Source organism: Rhododendron vialii, chromosome 7a (assembly GCF_030253575.1).
Source record: "Rhododendron vialii isolate Sample 1 chromosome 7a, ASM3025357v1".
NCBI lineage: Eukaryota > Viridiplantae > Streptophyta > Magnoliopsida > Ericales > Ericaceae > Rhododendron > Rhododendron vialii.
Genome location: NC_080563.1, coordinates 17,414,707 through 17,428,803, shown reverse-complemented (window position 1 = coordinate 17,428,803; position 14,097 = coordinate 17,414,707). Strand labels below are relative to the sequence as shown.

General features: G+C 37.8%; 2 protein-coding genes across 4 annotated transcripts; one reads left to right on the top strand and one right to left on the bottom strand.

Moving 5' to 3' along the window:
- The first annotated feature begins 3,743 nt into the window (after positions 1-3,743).
- Positions 3,744-6,589, top strand: LOC131333817 (protein BASIC PENTACYSTEINE7). 3 transcript variants are annotated; one of them, XM_058368578.1, is made up of 2 exons: positions 3,744-3,886; positions 5,629-6,589. In XM_058368578.1, the coding sequence occupies exon 2, from the start codon at positions 5,801-5,803 to the stop codon at positions 6,368-6,370; it is 570 nt and encodes a 189-aa protein (XP_058224561.1). In that variant the 5' UTR covers positions 3,744-3,886; positions 5,629-5,800; the 3' UTR covers positions 6,371-6,589. The 3 variants fall into 3 exon arrangements, with proteins under 3 accessions (XP_058224561.1, XP_058224559.1, XP_058224560.1); XM_058368576.1 differs by having other exon boundaries at positions 3,751-3,886; positions 5,401-6,589; XM_058368577.1 differs by having other exon boundaries at positions 3,761-3,886; positions 5,563-6,589.
- A 727-nt stretch (positions 6,590-7,316) lies between these two features.
- LOC131333816 (phosphoribulokinase, chloroplastic) lies at positions 7,317-12,468 on the bottom strand. The gene is made up of 5 exons (XM_058368575.1): positions 11,779-12,468; positions 9,735-9,819; positions 9,539-9,623; positions 8,653-8,897; positions 7,317-7,821 (listed from the first exon to the last, which is right to left on the bottom strand). Exons 1-5 carry the CDS (start codon positions 12,321-12,323, stop codon positions 7,570-7,572), a joined length of 1,212 nt encoding a protein of 403 aa, XP_058224558.1. The 5' UTR covers positions 12,324-12,468; the 3' UTR covers positions 7,317-7,569.
- Positions 12,469-14,097: the final 1,629 nt, after the last annotated feature.

The window sequence follows — 14,097 nt, the reverse complement described above, 5'->3', positions numbered from 1 at the left end:
CTATAGATGACTTAGCGGGGAGAGAGAGAGAGAGAGAGAGAGAGAGAGAGAGAGAGAGAGAGAGAGAGAGAGAGAGAGAGAGAGGAATTTTCTTCGCCTTCTTCTACAGATGGCTTAGCAAAGAGAGAGAGCAAGGAATCGGGAACCCTCCTTCGGGTTTCAACGCTAGGGCTTGGAAACATAAAACCCTAGTTTGAACAATACATGGAGAGAGAGAGAGAAGGGGACGGTGGAGTTTGAACAATACATTCAGAACCGCGCCGCTTGAACATCGCGGGGAGAGAGAGAGAGAGAGAGAGAGAGAGAGAGAGAGAGAGAGAGAGTGTGTGTGTGTGTGTGCGCGCACTCCTGTGCTGGTCCTATTCAACTTGAACTTCGTTGAATCGTTTTACCGTTGCACGGTGGCGGTGTAGGGTTTGGTTCAAAAGAGAAAATTATTCCCGATTGTGAGCCAACCAGTGGGTGCTTACCTCCTCATCAATTACAATTACTCCCTAATTGCTCCTTTGATATAACCTTTTTACCAACCAGGGTTAATTCTATTTAAGCCGACAATTCACTGTGTTATTCACTGTGTTGTTTTGGCCTTAATTTAAATTTTTTAAATTTTATTTTTATTTGAATTTTTTTTACATTTTTTAGTTTTGTGCCAAACTTTTTTGGGTTATCGATTCGTCTCGATGAGAGGAATCGGAAAAGTAAAATTTTGGCACTTTTACCCAAGTATTTTGATAAATAACCACTTTTTAGTGCAAAAATGTCAATAACCCACAAAAATTTGGCGCAAAACTAACAAATGCAGGAAAAATTCAAATAAAGACAAAATTTTCATATTTAAGTTAAGTCCAAAAAAACTCTAGGAGATAAGTCTTGTTCGTGTCCAAATTTTATTTTGTTTTAACATTGTTTTCTAATCATTACCGTATATCTTTCTCCAATCATTACCCTATTTCTCCAAGGCTAATGATTTTGCCACTCTCTTTTTTTGTTAACGCCACTCCCCTGCAAGTGTATTTTTGGTGCAAAACCACGCACAAATACATTAACACTTATACATACACACTTACAATACGGGTGGATTGGAATGTGTGTGGGCCCACCCACCCATATTGTGAGTAAATGTTTGTGAGTGGTAGTAGATTTAAATTGTAGCATGGAAAGTAGAAGGGAAATAAACCGAAAAAGAAGAATTGTCATAACATGTATTTTTTACGACTCAGGAAGTATCCCAACACCTAAATAGGATGATATAGGTCGGTAGTAGGGAATTAACACTCACGAAAAGTAGTGGGAAGCAGCCAGGAGAGGGACAAGGACAACTAGCTGAACCGACCTTGGGCATAGGCCCATCAAATGACTGTCTTGGACATTCCTTTTTGGGCCCAATCATAGGGTCCCCAAATAAAAGAAACATAATAAATATTATGCACGTCAATAGCTTTTCAAGTAGGCTCGATGTCATACAATGGTAACATGCATGTGCTCTATAAGTCATTGCGCGAGTTTGACTCCTAGCGCATTCAACTTTTTAACGCAAACACGTTTGAAGCCATTGCCAAGGTTCGACCATGCGTCCTCAGGTACTAAAGAGGTGTGGCAAGCCAATTGCCATTGTGCTACAAGCTTTAATATTACTCAATTATGTCTTGTTTGGATCAAGATTTGAAAAAATAAAAATAAAATCCAACTCAAAAAACATTCATTACTTCTATTTTCAATCATTACTCTCCACTCATTATCCATATCTCACATCATTATTCTCATTTCTCTCTTTATTCCTCTCAACTCATTATCCCTACTTTCAATCATTACTATCATAAAAAGTTTCTCCAAATCACACATCCAAACACAGCATAAAATATATACAACAAACAAGAGGCCCCATTTTCAAACCCCGCCTAAGGTCTCAAAAATCTTAAGGCCAGTCCTGACAACTAGACACTCCCATAAGGCTACCCACATAGATTTTCTTCTCTTAACTGGTTGGTCTACCTCTCAATAATCGAACTCACACCTCCAATATGGGAGCAAATACCCTAACCAATGGAGACAACCATCGTTGGGTGCATAATCAAAAATAATAATAATTCGAAAAGAAACAGGTATCCATCTTCCTCTGCTCTATAATTGCATACTAGCAGGGGCGGATTTAATTAAGACAGAGTGACCCACCTGAAACTATTGAGAATTTTTTTTTGTGAACCCAAGAAGTTAAGCAATATATATATAATTACCGAGAATACATCAAATGAGGCTTCTTATTCCAGTGGCACAGGCTTGACCTTCTACCCGCGCGGTTGTGAGTTCAATACCCATCATGGTCTATGGCTTTTTTCTTTCATTTTGATGCTGAAACGTTGAAATAAAAAAATTCTTCAAAGCTTGTGGCTAATGGGAGTCAAATCTCACCCAGCAAATGCCAACGGAGATAATTTGACATAACCATCAAATAAAAATATTAAAATACAAAACACTAGTTCACTCATTTTTTTAAATGTTTATTGTATGTTTAGTCTTCGTTCGTTGCTGGCGTGTCTTCATTATGTAATGGCGTGTCTTCATTATGTAATGGCGACACTACAGTTGCACTTTTCGTATCAATATTAATGCATTTCTTGCTCTTTCACAAAAAAAAATTAAATAAATTCAAAGTTTTGTGCTCTGTTAAAATACTTAAACATTATCTGTTCTTGTTATAATTCTTTTTCTGAATGCATGTTCTCGTTATATTAGATTATGAGAATTTTTATCAACTTTATGCTCGAGGGGTGACCCATCTGTATCAGATTTCTGGATCCGTCACTGCATACAAGTACAATATATGAAACAATGGTATAGATGTGCACGTGGATTTACAAAGTACAAAGCCCATAGATGTTTTTGGTGAATCCAAAATCATTCTCTATTGGAAACAGATAGAGCCCTTTGGCAAGGTTGAGGAGTCAAATGTATTTCCGTTTGAAAAAAAAAATTCGAGTCAAATCTTTGGGTCCAGTGAGTTCAAAAGAGGAGTTCTACCAGTTATCCCAAAACTAATGAGAGAGAAGGGAAGAAGAGTTTAACCCTCTATTTTCTTTTCGAATCTTATTCAATTTTCTGGGTAGGGCAAGGGCAATCCATTTCTCCCTCTTCCTTTTTAGATTTATCTAATTCCCCCTCAAATGCTAGTACAAGAATTCCACATAGATCGACACTTTATGCGGTATGAAAAGTCGGTGAACTATTCCGTGCTCCCTGTCGTTTCTTGCCGATACGAACACTCTCTTTTACTTGAACCCGTGAATTATCCTATTTGCACCAAAAAAATTCTCTTGCTTGCCACTACTAGGCCAGCCAATTTTGGAACACGATTTCGGATATAATTGTGTCTATATGTATTCAATCCATAATAATCCAAGAGTCTAAAATGGTTCCAGAAATATCTTATCCGGAATTGTGTTTTAAAGTTGCATTGCTAATTTTTTTTCGATTAATTAGGCTTAATTAGTACTCCTTCCATTACGAAAAGTCAAGCTATTTTTTAAAAAATAATTAATTACTTTTGTGTATAATTTTTTAAATTTTTTTACATCAAATTAAAGTACTAATTGGGATTTTTAAAACGGTACGAAAAAAATTCAAAAAATTATAGACAGAAGTAGTTATATGTAAAATGGCAAGAGAGAGGGAGTACTCGGATTCCCATTTGATGTTGGAGCGTGTTGTACACGTACTTGAGAGGGAGCGTGAGCTCAGAATTAATTTGCTCCACTGTAAGGACTCAAAGGAGTCCATTGATATTTGAGAAAGTCGCGCAAAACCAACACCTCAGCAGACGGCGAGAGGAGAGAGGGTTCTGGAGAGAGAGAGAGTGAAGACCCCGCTCTCTCAGTTGCCCATTCCAATGGTGAGTTCCTCAACTTTGCTCTCAAATTTGTTGCCATCTTTCTAATTTCTTCAATTGCTCTTTGGTGATTAATTTTGATCTATTCTGTTTAATGGGTAATTTGATATCTGAATAAAGTTTGTGTTGATCTTTCTGGGCGGACATGTTATTTTAAGGTAACTGGGTGTGTGTGTTTCTTCAAGCTTCTCTGCAGTCATTTTGTGTATACGAAATATTGTCGCATGTGACCTGTTATTTCTAATTTGTGCAATTTTTCAGTTCTAGAGTAAGTGGCTAAAATGCATTATTCTATATTTTTGTAAAAAAAAAAAAATGGTTAAATTTTCGGCCTTTTTCAGAAGCGTAGATGGATTTTAGCTTCTAATCCAGCATATATTTTCATGGGTTCAGCTTTGTAGTAATTTTTTTTGTCAATCGGTAGCCATTTTATTAATTACTGCAAAGATGAAACATCAAACAAAGCTTCTCTACAAGCCCAGTCCGGGAAATTCCCCTCTAGGGCGTAAGTTTTTTGTCTTCAGTATTTTTTGACTAAAATATAATTTTCGTATTTTTGTTTAGCTTTTCGTCATAATTTTTGGGACTAATTATTCATCTCGATGAGACGAATTGGAGAAGTATGAAAATGTGGACCAAAAGTTGAAAAAAGTTCATATGTAGATTAAAAAATACCAAACAACTGGTATTTTTTGTCTTTAGTGATTTTTTTTTTGCTTTTGGTCTTAATTTTTTTTTACTTTTTCGACTTCTCTCATCGAGACAGGTGAGTAATTTAAAAATAAAACATGAATTAAAAAAAAAAAGACAAGCAAAAAATACCAAAAATTAGCATGAACTTATTCTGTTGGTTTCATTAACAGTCATAAGTTCTCAGCTTTGTTATAAGTTCATTGCAATTAGTCTTTTATATTGTTTTCCCTTGTTAAAGCATCCAACTCAAAACCAATTGACAATGAGTGGAGAGGCCGCCCAGGCTCATATTCTAAGTTTGGAGGTTATATTCAATCAATGTGGTGTCTCTTACACCCCTCAATTGCTTACCCTGTAATAAAATTCTAAGGGTATGAGATTTATTCAATCCGTGACTGAGTCAGAGTGATTGTTGGGTAAAACATTGGGATTGGAATGAGGAAGTCTTTTATTTAGCTTGAGAGCAGTACAATACGGTGGATTCTAGTTAGAGATTTGGGCATTCAGTAAATTATGTGGACGTTCTTTCTTAATTGCCTGCATCATGTTGTATTGAGCTATTATTGCATTTTTGTGAGTACCGCAAAAGTGCTTGTTGATTTGGTGATAATCCCAGGATTCCTTTTTAAAAACGTAAACTATTCCTCTAATTTGGAGTTCACCGCCCTCGTGTAATTTAAAAAACTATAAAATCTAAGCTTGTCACAGATTCTTTCCGTTACACATATGTTTGGATTTGGTTTTTGGTATATCTTCTATTTGTCTTTAGCTTCTCTTGAAGTTTATCCAACTTTATAATCTTATTGGAATACTTCATTGTGCAGATACTAGTACACTGTAGTTTTCATACTTTAAAGCTTTTCAGATATGTTATAGAAGATAATACTATATCACATCTCCTCTTTAGACAAGTTCCCCGTGATGTCTAAAGGGAAAGAAAAACCTTGAAGATCCATTTTGTCTGTTACATGTGTCTGGATATGCAGATCACGGGGCTGATTGAGTTCTATCTTCCCTGAGTTTGAAGTTCTCATAGAACTCTTCTTGTGTAGAAGCACTGAGACATCAAGTTGTATTCTTGGAGACAGGAACATGCCACAACAGAAGCCCTATGATATCCAAACACTACACATAGGCATCTACTACTCCTTTTGCCTGGACTCATTCTGAAATAACTTTTTTCTGCGACTAAGATTAGCAGAAATTACTTTCAAGGAAGTAAGGATGCAACCCAAACCTTATGCTGCTGTTCCCTTGCGTTCTGTTCCCCCTATGAGCGAACCATCAAACAATACCAACTTTGGGCCTAAACCAGCAAAGGCTAAGAAAAAGAAGCCTGCGGGAAAGAGTACAGACCAATTTGTACCTAGGGTATGGGACACACAACCAAAAAAGAAAACTTCTGCTTCAAAAAAGACTAAGAGGCAATTTGAGCCAGGATCTAAAGTCGAGAGGAAGAATCCGCAAGAATTTTTCAATGAAGCAGATTTTGATTTTTCCCGGGTACCTGCCCCGTACTGTTCTTGTACTGGTAATGCTAGAGTTTGCTACCGTTGTGGTGGAGGATGGCAATCCACGTGTTGCACTAACAACGTATCCCAATATCCCCTCCCCATGAGTTGCATGAGACCTGGGGCTCGCCTGGCCCGTGTATGTGGGCGGAAAATGAGCAGTGGAGCATATCGGAATCTTCTGTGTAAACTGGCATCTGAGGGACACGACCTTTCTCATCCAGTTGACCTGAAGAACCACTGGGCCAGACATGGTACGAACATGTTTGTCACCATTAAGTAGGATGAGCAAAGTTTGTGGTGAGGTAAATATTAGCTTCTTTTTTCTTTTTCTTCTTCTTCTTCTTCTTCCTTTTTTTTTTTTTTTTTAACTTCAGTAAATTATAGCTTGTTGATATGTTGTTTCCCTTCCTGTTTTGTTTGTGTTGTATATATCCTTTCGGCGGTTGGGAATATGTGTTTGGCAGCACGTTTAACCCTAATAAATTATGTTCTTCAAATATGTACTTCCTTCTGTGAGCTTATGATGATCTGATATTTTTCTTCTTTCCTTCATCAATATTTGGATCAGCTTATGATGTTCATAAAATTTACTCACACGTCTACTTATCTCGATGTACATTTCCCTATTTGCAAAGGATTTTCGACACATTGAATCCCACATCTAGCTATCTCGATGTACAGTTGCTATTTGCAAGGTTATCAGTTGTCATTGGAAGTCAAGCATGGTTCGTTTGCCATGAGCTACATGTTGTAATCCTGAATGACACCGTAATTTACGAGAGTGTACTGTATCTACTTCTGCTGTAACTTTATCTACGTGCTTTGATAGCCTGACAGTTTTTAAATTATAGAAAAAGATTGCGTTTATTCCCCCAAAAAATAGATGTTGGAATTGATTTCTACATTCTAGAACTGTAAAAAGTATCACAATGACGAAATATGGACAAAAACCGTCTTATGTCGTACATTCTAGCATGCTATCAGTGCATCAGAGCGTTTGATTCATTGAATTCTTCAGTCTAGTCCTTGAATCTGTTTTTTTTTTTTTTCACCCATAACAAAACATCTATAATTGTGCGCTCTTTCTTTCCGTGTTTCTGCACCCAATTCAGTTCAAACTTCAATGTATTTATCACCAAGTCTGAGGCAGGTTGGGATTTATCTCCGTTGTTTTCAAGTAGCAAAAACTTTTGGAACGATGAATAGCTTAACAGTACGCCACAAGGTTCTTGATCTTGACCGAATTTCATTTCTTCTTTCACTTCTCTGTATTACAAATCTCCAGAAAGTTTCCAACTTACAAATAACTACAAACGGAGTGTTTCTCATCCTTGTGGGGGCGTACCCTAACACTCAACTGAAACATCGAAGAGGGAGGGGAAAGGGAAATATGAAAGAAAATGAGTGAAAATCCCAATGGAGGAGAGAGAGAAACTTTTCGACAAGTTGTTGCCTTGGGTTAATCTGTAAGGCCCTTTTTCATGCTTTTGTGGCTTGCAATGGAGCTGCAGCTTTTGCGGCAATAAGTTGCTCATAGAGGTCTCTGATCTTCAAGCCGACTATGGTCTGGAAGAGACCGGTTCCATTGTTGCTTCCAGGGAAATCGGAGAGCTTCAGCATTTGCTGGGTGACTTCTCCATAGAACTTGGTTGAGATGTTGCTTAGATGGCTCTCGACGTAGATTAGCTCATCTAATCGGTCAAATTGGCCATCCATCTCCAACACAGATACCTGAGGGTAGACAATTCAGAGAGCTGAGTAGAAGCATCATGTAGCTGAGAGATTTTCCAGGCCTGGATATGCATGGACTATTGCAATAAGGTCATGACCAGTAACAAGACTCCCGCTTACGACATGATTTGGGAATGGGGGTTGCAAATAAGCAGAGTCTAGCAGTTGTATGTTAACTGTAAAGGCTTGGCTTTCTAATCATTCAACTCAATTTGAAAAGAGTTTCGATTGAGCCTAGTTCCAATAACTTGGATTTTTTTTTTGCATGTCATTGTTAGACAGGACAAATAATAGTCCTGTCTGGGCCTTAACCTTCCCCAAAATGTTGTGCGATGGAGGAAACGCTACTTTTGTATCCATACATTTGATTGCTTTGGCAATATAACGATAAACAATTTCTTTCGTATTTTCGCCGAAAAACCAAAAGATGTTGCCGGAAAACAAGTAAAATTGTGCCAAAATAACTTCTATTCTTCACTATTGCTTTGTGTTTTCACAAGTTTTTCTGTGTTGACTGTATCATAAAAACCTCTGGAATTTTACTATTCTGCTAGTGATTCGTGTTAGTCTCCTAGGAAACAAAAATTTTCAGGCCGTGTTGACAAAAACAAAGGGAGATTTTGAACCTTTTTCCCAGATATTCATTTTTATTTTAGTAGTCTTGATTCTTGAACTTGATCCATCCATCATTTTCAAGCTCAGGGCAGCCAATTATCTCTACTAATTTTATTCGATTATATTTTTTTGTTAAAAACATATTATTTTGGATGCATGATGTTGGCGTTAATGGTGAGAAGATGCTGAAATTTGAGATTGCATATATGTATGTACCTCATGGCCAAAGTAAGTGTCAGGGCTATAGGAAAATTTGATGCCAGGGTAGGAGCAAGTGAGTTTCCTCCCACAGGGTATCCAGCTGATGGTGGAGCCTTCATCAAACAGGTAAACTGGGTTGAAATACTTAACCCCTTCTTTCATTATCAGCCTCACTCTCAATACTTTTCCCTCGTTGTCGCCGGGAATCAGTTGTGTCGGCAGCACTTCTATGACTGCATCTGCATATTGCTTCTGTGGATCTGCAACCACAGAATTAGGCATGAAAAAACCTGTGAATATTCATGTCTATGTTATATGTAGTGCTGTGTGACAGAGTTACCACCAAGGTGGTGGCTCAAGTGGTTGGAGCAGCTAATACAAGGTAGCTCCTCTCCCACCAGCCTTGAGTGTTTTACTCGGACCAGATAGCTGGAAGAGGATGCTCCAATTTAACTTGCACTTTGGCCCCCGCCTAGTGATGAAGCCCGCAACGTGGCAACGGATCAATATTCCCTTCCTGATCGGATGAGTTATGGCTTAAGTCCGAACATTTCAAGTTGGGTAGATTTCCCAATTGAACGGGAGTCACTATGCTGGTTCAATCCAGTCAACTGCCCTTTTACTGAGCCAAATAAGAAAACCTTTGCTTTTTAAGAAATAGAAAGATACTTTATTCAGCTAATATTATTTTATAGTGTATCTCATATATAAAGTTAATGTGGAACCACGATTTCAACCCAAACAAATCCGAATTTTTTCGGGTTGAATTCCTCTGGATTAAGAACGGTCCGGTAACATGATACCAATCGAGATTTTACGGTTTGCATTTGGCTCTAACTTGAACCAATCCAATCCAATCCGTGTTTACCCGAAAATTAAGCCATGGCTGAGAAGAAATTACCAATATAAGCATCAAAATCAGGCTTTCGGGCTTCAATGCTAGCTTTGATGCTTTCAAGACTATGTCCGCGTTCTGCCATGTCCCTCTGCAGTTGTTGAAAAAACAAAAATTTAGATCAAAGAAATGAAGGAAATCACTGCTAAAAATGACTTGAAAAAGTTTATTAGAAGAGTTGTGAATTAAGTGGACGAATCACCTGAATTTTCCATGCGAATTTAACGTCATTGCTTATGTCCAAGTAGATACTGAAGTCCAAGAGGTCTCTTACGCGTTCATCGAACCTAATTAACCGCAACATTATTCCAAATTAAGTAGGTTTAGTATTTTGAAATTTGTCACATTCAGCAAATTAAATGCATGGACATAGGCATAACAAATGCCAATTTACACTGCAAGGAGTGTTCAACCTGCTTGTGGCGGTGGTTTTTTTTTTTTTGGGTTGTCTGTTTTATTTATTTATTTTTTATGTTGTTGTTTTCCACTCGTGCATTCACATTGTGTTCTATTCCTTAGGCTTCTTGGCCTTCGCATGTCATCGGCATCCTTTATTTTAGGTGACAGCATAGTCGTGTTTGTTTTATATATATATATATATATATATATATATATATATAATGTTCTTCTTTGATGCCCAAAAAAAAAAACAAATGCCAATTTTAATTTTTATGAAGGTTTTTTTTATGACGTTATAATCAAAGGAATCCTAGTTTTAGACTCTACAAATTGACTTGATGGGCCAGTCCCTCCAAATCGGCCCAGGAGATTTTTATGCTTTTATTTGGGATATAGTCCAACTAGTAGCCCTCTAGCAACCATAGAAATTAGAAACCATCCTCAACCTATATCTAGTACGAGCTGTTCAAGAAACTATGTCTAGTTCTTTTTCCTTCAAAACTCCAATATCTTTCTAATGACAATAAACTCCTAGATTTTTTTTTTATCAACCAAAACTGCCTCAAATGCTACAAAGAGAAATCAGAATTTAAAAGAGAAATAAGAGACAAAGAGGGATTAGAAACCCCGTCTCGAGGCAAAGAACTTCGCAAACTTGTTCAAATGGGTGACCTCAGATGGGTTTGTCGATCGGCAAACAAGGTTTTTCATGAAGTGCCACCCTCCTAGATTGTAGATAGGAAATCGAAGTCCGCGACTATACCGCCGTACAACGAAACGCAATCTATCGATCATGTCAAGTCACAATATCTAAATTTAAGTTTTCTTACCCAAAGCCATGGCACTTCGGTTAGTCTGTTTAGAGGCCATTCATCTTAAGTGACGATATCACAGAGTAATTTACAAGATAACTTTGACTCATTAAGTTCTAAAAACTCACTACAAATGTATCATACATTTTATAAATTTTTGATGAAAAGTTTCATTTGACCCCGTTAAATTTAGTTAAAATACGTAAAAATATATTGTTGGGTTCATTTCTATTTTAATCTATCATTTGAGTTAAAATTTTCATTTTATCTTCTAGTTTGGAGTTCCTATTGAATAATCCAAAAGAATTCAAGTTAGAACCAAGTGTTTTCTTAGATTGAGATCATCACAATAACTTAAGAATAAATAGAGTTGTATAATCTTCACGTGGTAATGCATATTCCTAACATATACGATTAATGTACATAACATTAACCCAATAGTTGGCCAAGTAGGCATAAAGAAGCGAATAAGTGAATTACTTCATGAGGATGTGGTCGTACGTTCGAATTCTACGAATAACAAACATTGGTCCTTAGGGCCATTTCGTCCAATCGTTAACTTCAAGACCCATAATAAAAAATATATACATACACAACGTTGCTGTAAATACTTGTTGAAATAATTGGTGGGTCCAAGGGCTAATAAGAAAGACAGGGGATAGACACTCCTTAGCCATACAATCATTATCAATTTATCCTTTAGCATTAACAGACGCGTATGAGATGGGAATTCCAGTAGAGAAAACTTATGTCAACTGATTCTAAAAGCTCAGTTTCCACGAATGAGATTATACGAAAACCATTCGTGGAAATTGTTTGAGAAAAGGAACAAAGAAATAGAAGGGAATCAAATTTCAGTGTTACAAGAGGCCTTGTTTAAATTAGGAAAAATCTGTGTACTCAAGTTATGCGCATAGATACGAAGACAAAAGTATCTAGAATCGTTCGATGCACGTTTGTGTCCCGTCTCTGTGCCCATTATTTGGTGTATGTAACATTGCTCTTTTAACTTATGAATGAACTTTTAAAACTTACATTGGGTGCAATCCTTCAATGACAAGGATCTTAGGAGGCTTAATGAGCTCAGGTGGATCCAAAAGCCCACTAACATGGTTATAAATAGGCTTGTCCACAGCAATTCCCTCTTTGATGGCCTTAACCTGCTCATACATTAGATCAAAATTGTTGGCCTTGGGATCAAGTGCAGTCACCCCTTCCTTTTTCCTCCCTGTTCTATCAAGTGAGTGGTAGTCATCCAAGCAAATCACAGTGGTCATATCACTGATCAGTGTGTTAGAATCCGGATTTCCCCCCTTCGGCGGCTCGGCTGCCCCTCCGAAAACATTAGTCAATCTCCTCATGAAAGTGCTCTTTCCACACCCCGAGTCGGCTGCCAACCCGATCACCACCGTCTTCTCGTTGGCGGCGGAGCAAGTGATTGTGCTCTGTTTCTTGATTTTCTTGCTGGTTCTGTAGAAAACTACTTGTTTCTGGTGAAAACCCAAGTGGGTTTTGTTTGGTTTTGAGATTGAGCAAGTGGAGTTGAGGGTTTGGATGGTGTAGACTGTGCAGACCGCCATTTTCACTCTCTAACTGGGTTGGGGGAGGATTTTTCAGAGAGGAGGCACTGATGTGGGTTTTGTTGGGAATCCCTTACCTTGTTTTCATGAAAATATGAGGTTGGTTTTCTTTTGTTTTCCTTCGGATTTTGGAAAGGAAAAGTTTGAGACAAAAATGAAAGAAGAAGTTGTGGTCTTTAGAACCTGATGGCAATTTTGAAGGATAGGGAAAGTGTTTGTTTGATTTGCTGAGGGAAGAAGCTGATGTGTCAAGGTTGGTTTTCTGTGACTACCCCTTGTTTTGGACAAATTTTGTAGCCTGTAGGTGATTTTGAGGTGAGAAGTAGAGGGACATGCATGGATATAAATCAGTAGGATAGGGGTACAATTGTCACTGTCATGTTTCTTTTATCAAGAATATTTCTTTTAGATCTTTTAATAATTAGTTTCCTTAGAGATGGAATTGTTGATGAGGTGATGGTGTTTGTGATAGAAATAGGCATGGAGAAGCTTGGTGGTCATTTGTTGCAGTTTGGATATTTGCTGTGCCACTTGGCAGCCGTAGGATGGCTGGTCAGAAGATGAGGGAAGGAACGGTGTGGAGTGGAGGGGAGGAGAACGGAGATATGGTCCTTTTATGTCATATTGTCATCCTATGCAACTACTTTGGTCACTATTATTTGGGAGTTTATAGGATTTGTTCATTTTGGTATTTAGATTTTTAGTGGAGAGAGATATAGAGAGAAATGATTAAGAGAAAATTTATTAGAAACCGTGCGCAAAAAGAGGATCCAAAATTCCAAATACCAAAACGAACAAGGCCATATAAGTTTTGTCATTTGTGGGCTGTAAATTGTAATATTCCTGTTGGGAAAATTCAATTAAGGACCACCTGCTTTGTTGTTTTATAATGCAGTCACAGTCGCACCATGAGTAAATTCTAAAATTGAGTTCGGAGAATGCATCAGAACAATGGAAAATTAATGGTTGAGAACATAAGATACATGGTGAATTGATAATAAAACATCAAGATGGAGCATCGAACCATATGGTTTTGTGAACTCTCTTTTCCAAATGAAGAATTAAGTCGCAGCTCACATGATGGAAAAATGTCTAATACATTTTCACGTGATACTCCTAATTACTTATGTGGCAACAAATTTTTAGTAAAGTTGATTATGGAGACTAATTTTTGGTGTGAAAAAAAGATAGGTTACGTGCAGTACACTGTGCGTGGGTCGCATACCCATGTGAGTGTGGGATATAAGTGTGTATATATTGATGAGTGACACAAGTATTTTTCTTTTTTGTGCAGTTTGATATTGAAAATTGAGGGGTGACGTTCTAGTTGGATCTCCTCCCGTGGACCTCTTTGGATTAGATCTGGATTGAGCTTCTTCTCCTTAACCTAGCTTTGCAAAACAGGAAACCACATTAGTGCCTAGCCGACTGAAGTTGACTGATAGACACTCCGATAGCTAAGTAAGTCCTAGAGTGAATAAGGACAATGTATCTCTCTAGGTTTAGTATTGTACCTTATAGAGGAAGTTACTTGCCTTGGCCTCCGAGGTAGCTCGTGTCAAGCACGTTTCCCATGTGACATTACGAATAACCGCTTATAAGTTTGACTAGGGCTGCAAACGAGCCGAGCCAAGCTTTACGGTACTCAAGCTTGTTTATTAAGTTTTTAACGAACACGAGCTCGAGCTCGAGCTCAGTGAAAACTTAACGAGTCGAGCTCGAGCCGAGCAGGCCTTGGCTTGACTCGAGCTCGAGCTTATTCACGAGCCTTAAC

Coding starts and splice junctions, on each gene's coding strand:
- LOC131333816 (XM_058368575.1), bottom strand. CDS start 12,323: ATGGCGGTCTGCACAGTCTACACCATCCAAACCCTCAACTCCACTTGC. Junction 9,624..9,734: donor AATTCGCATGGAAAATTCAG/GTGATTCGTCCA, acceptor CAACAACTGCAG/AGGGACATGGCAGAACGCGG. Junction 8,898..9,538: donor TGATTTTGATGCTTATATTG/GTAATTTCTTCT, acceptor CTGTGGTTGCAG/ATCCACAGAAGCAATATGCA.
- LOC131333817 (XM_058368578.1), top strand. CDS start 5,801: ATGCAACCCAAACCTTATGCTGCTGTTCCCTTGCGTTCTGTTCCCCCT.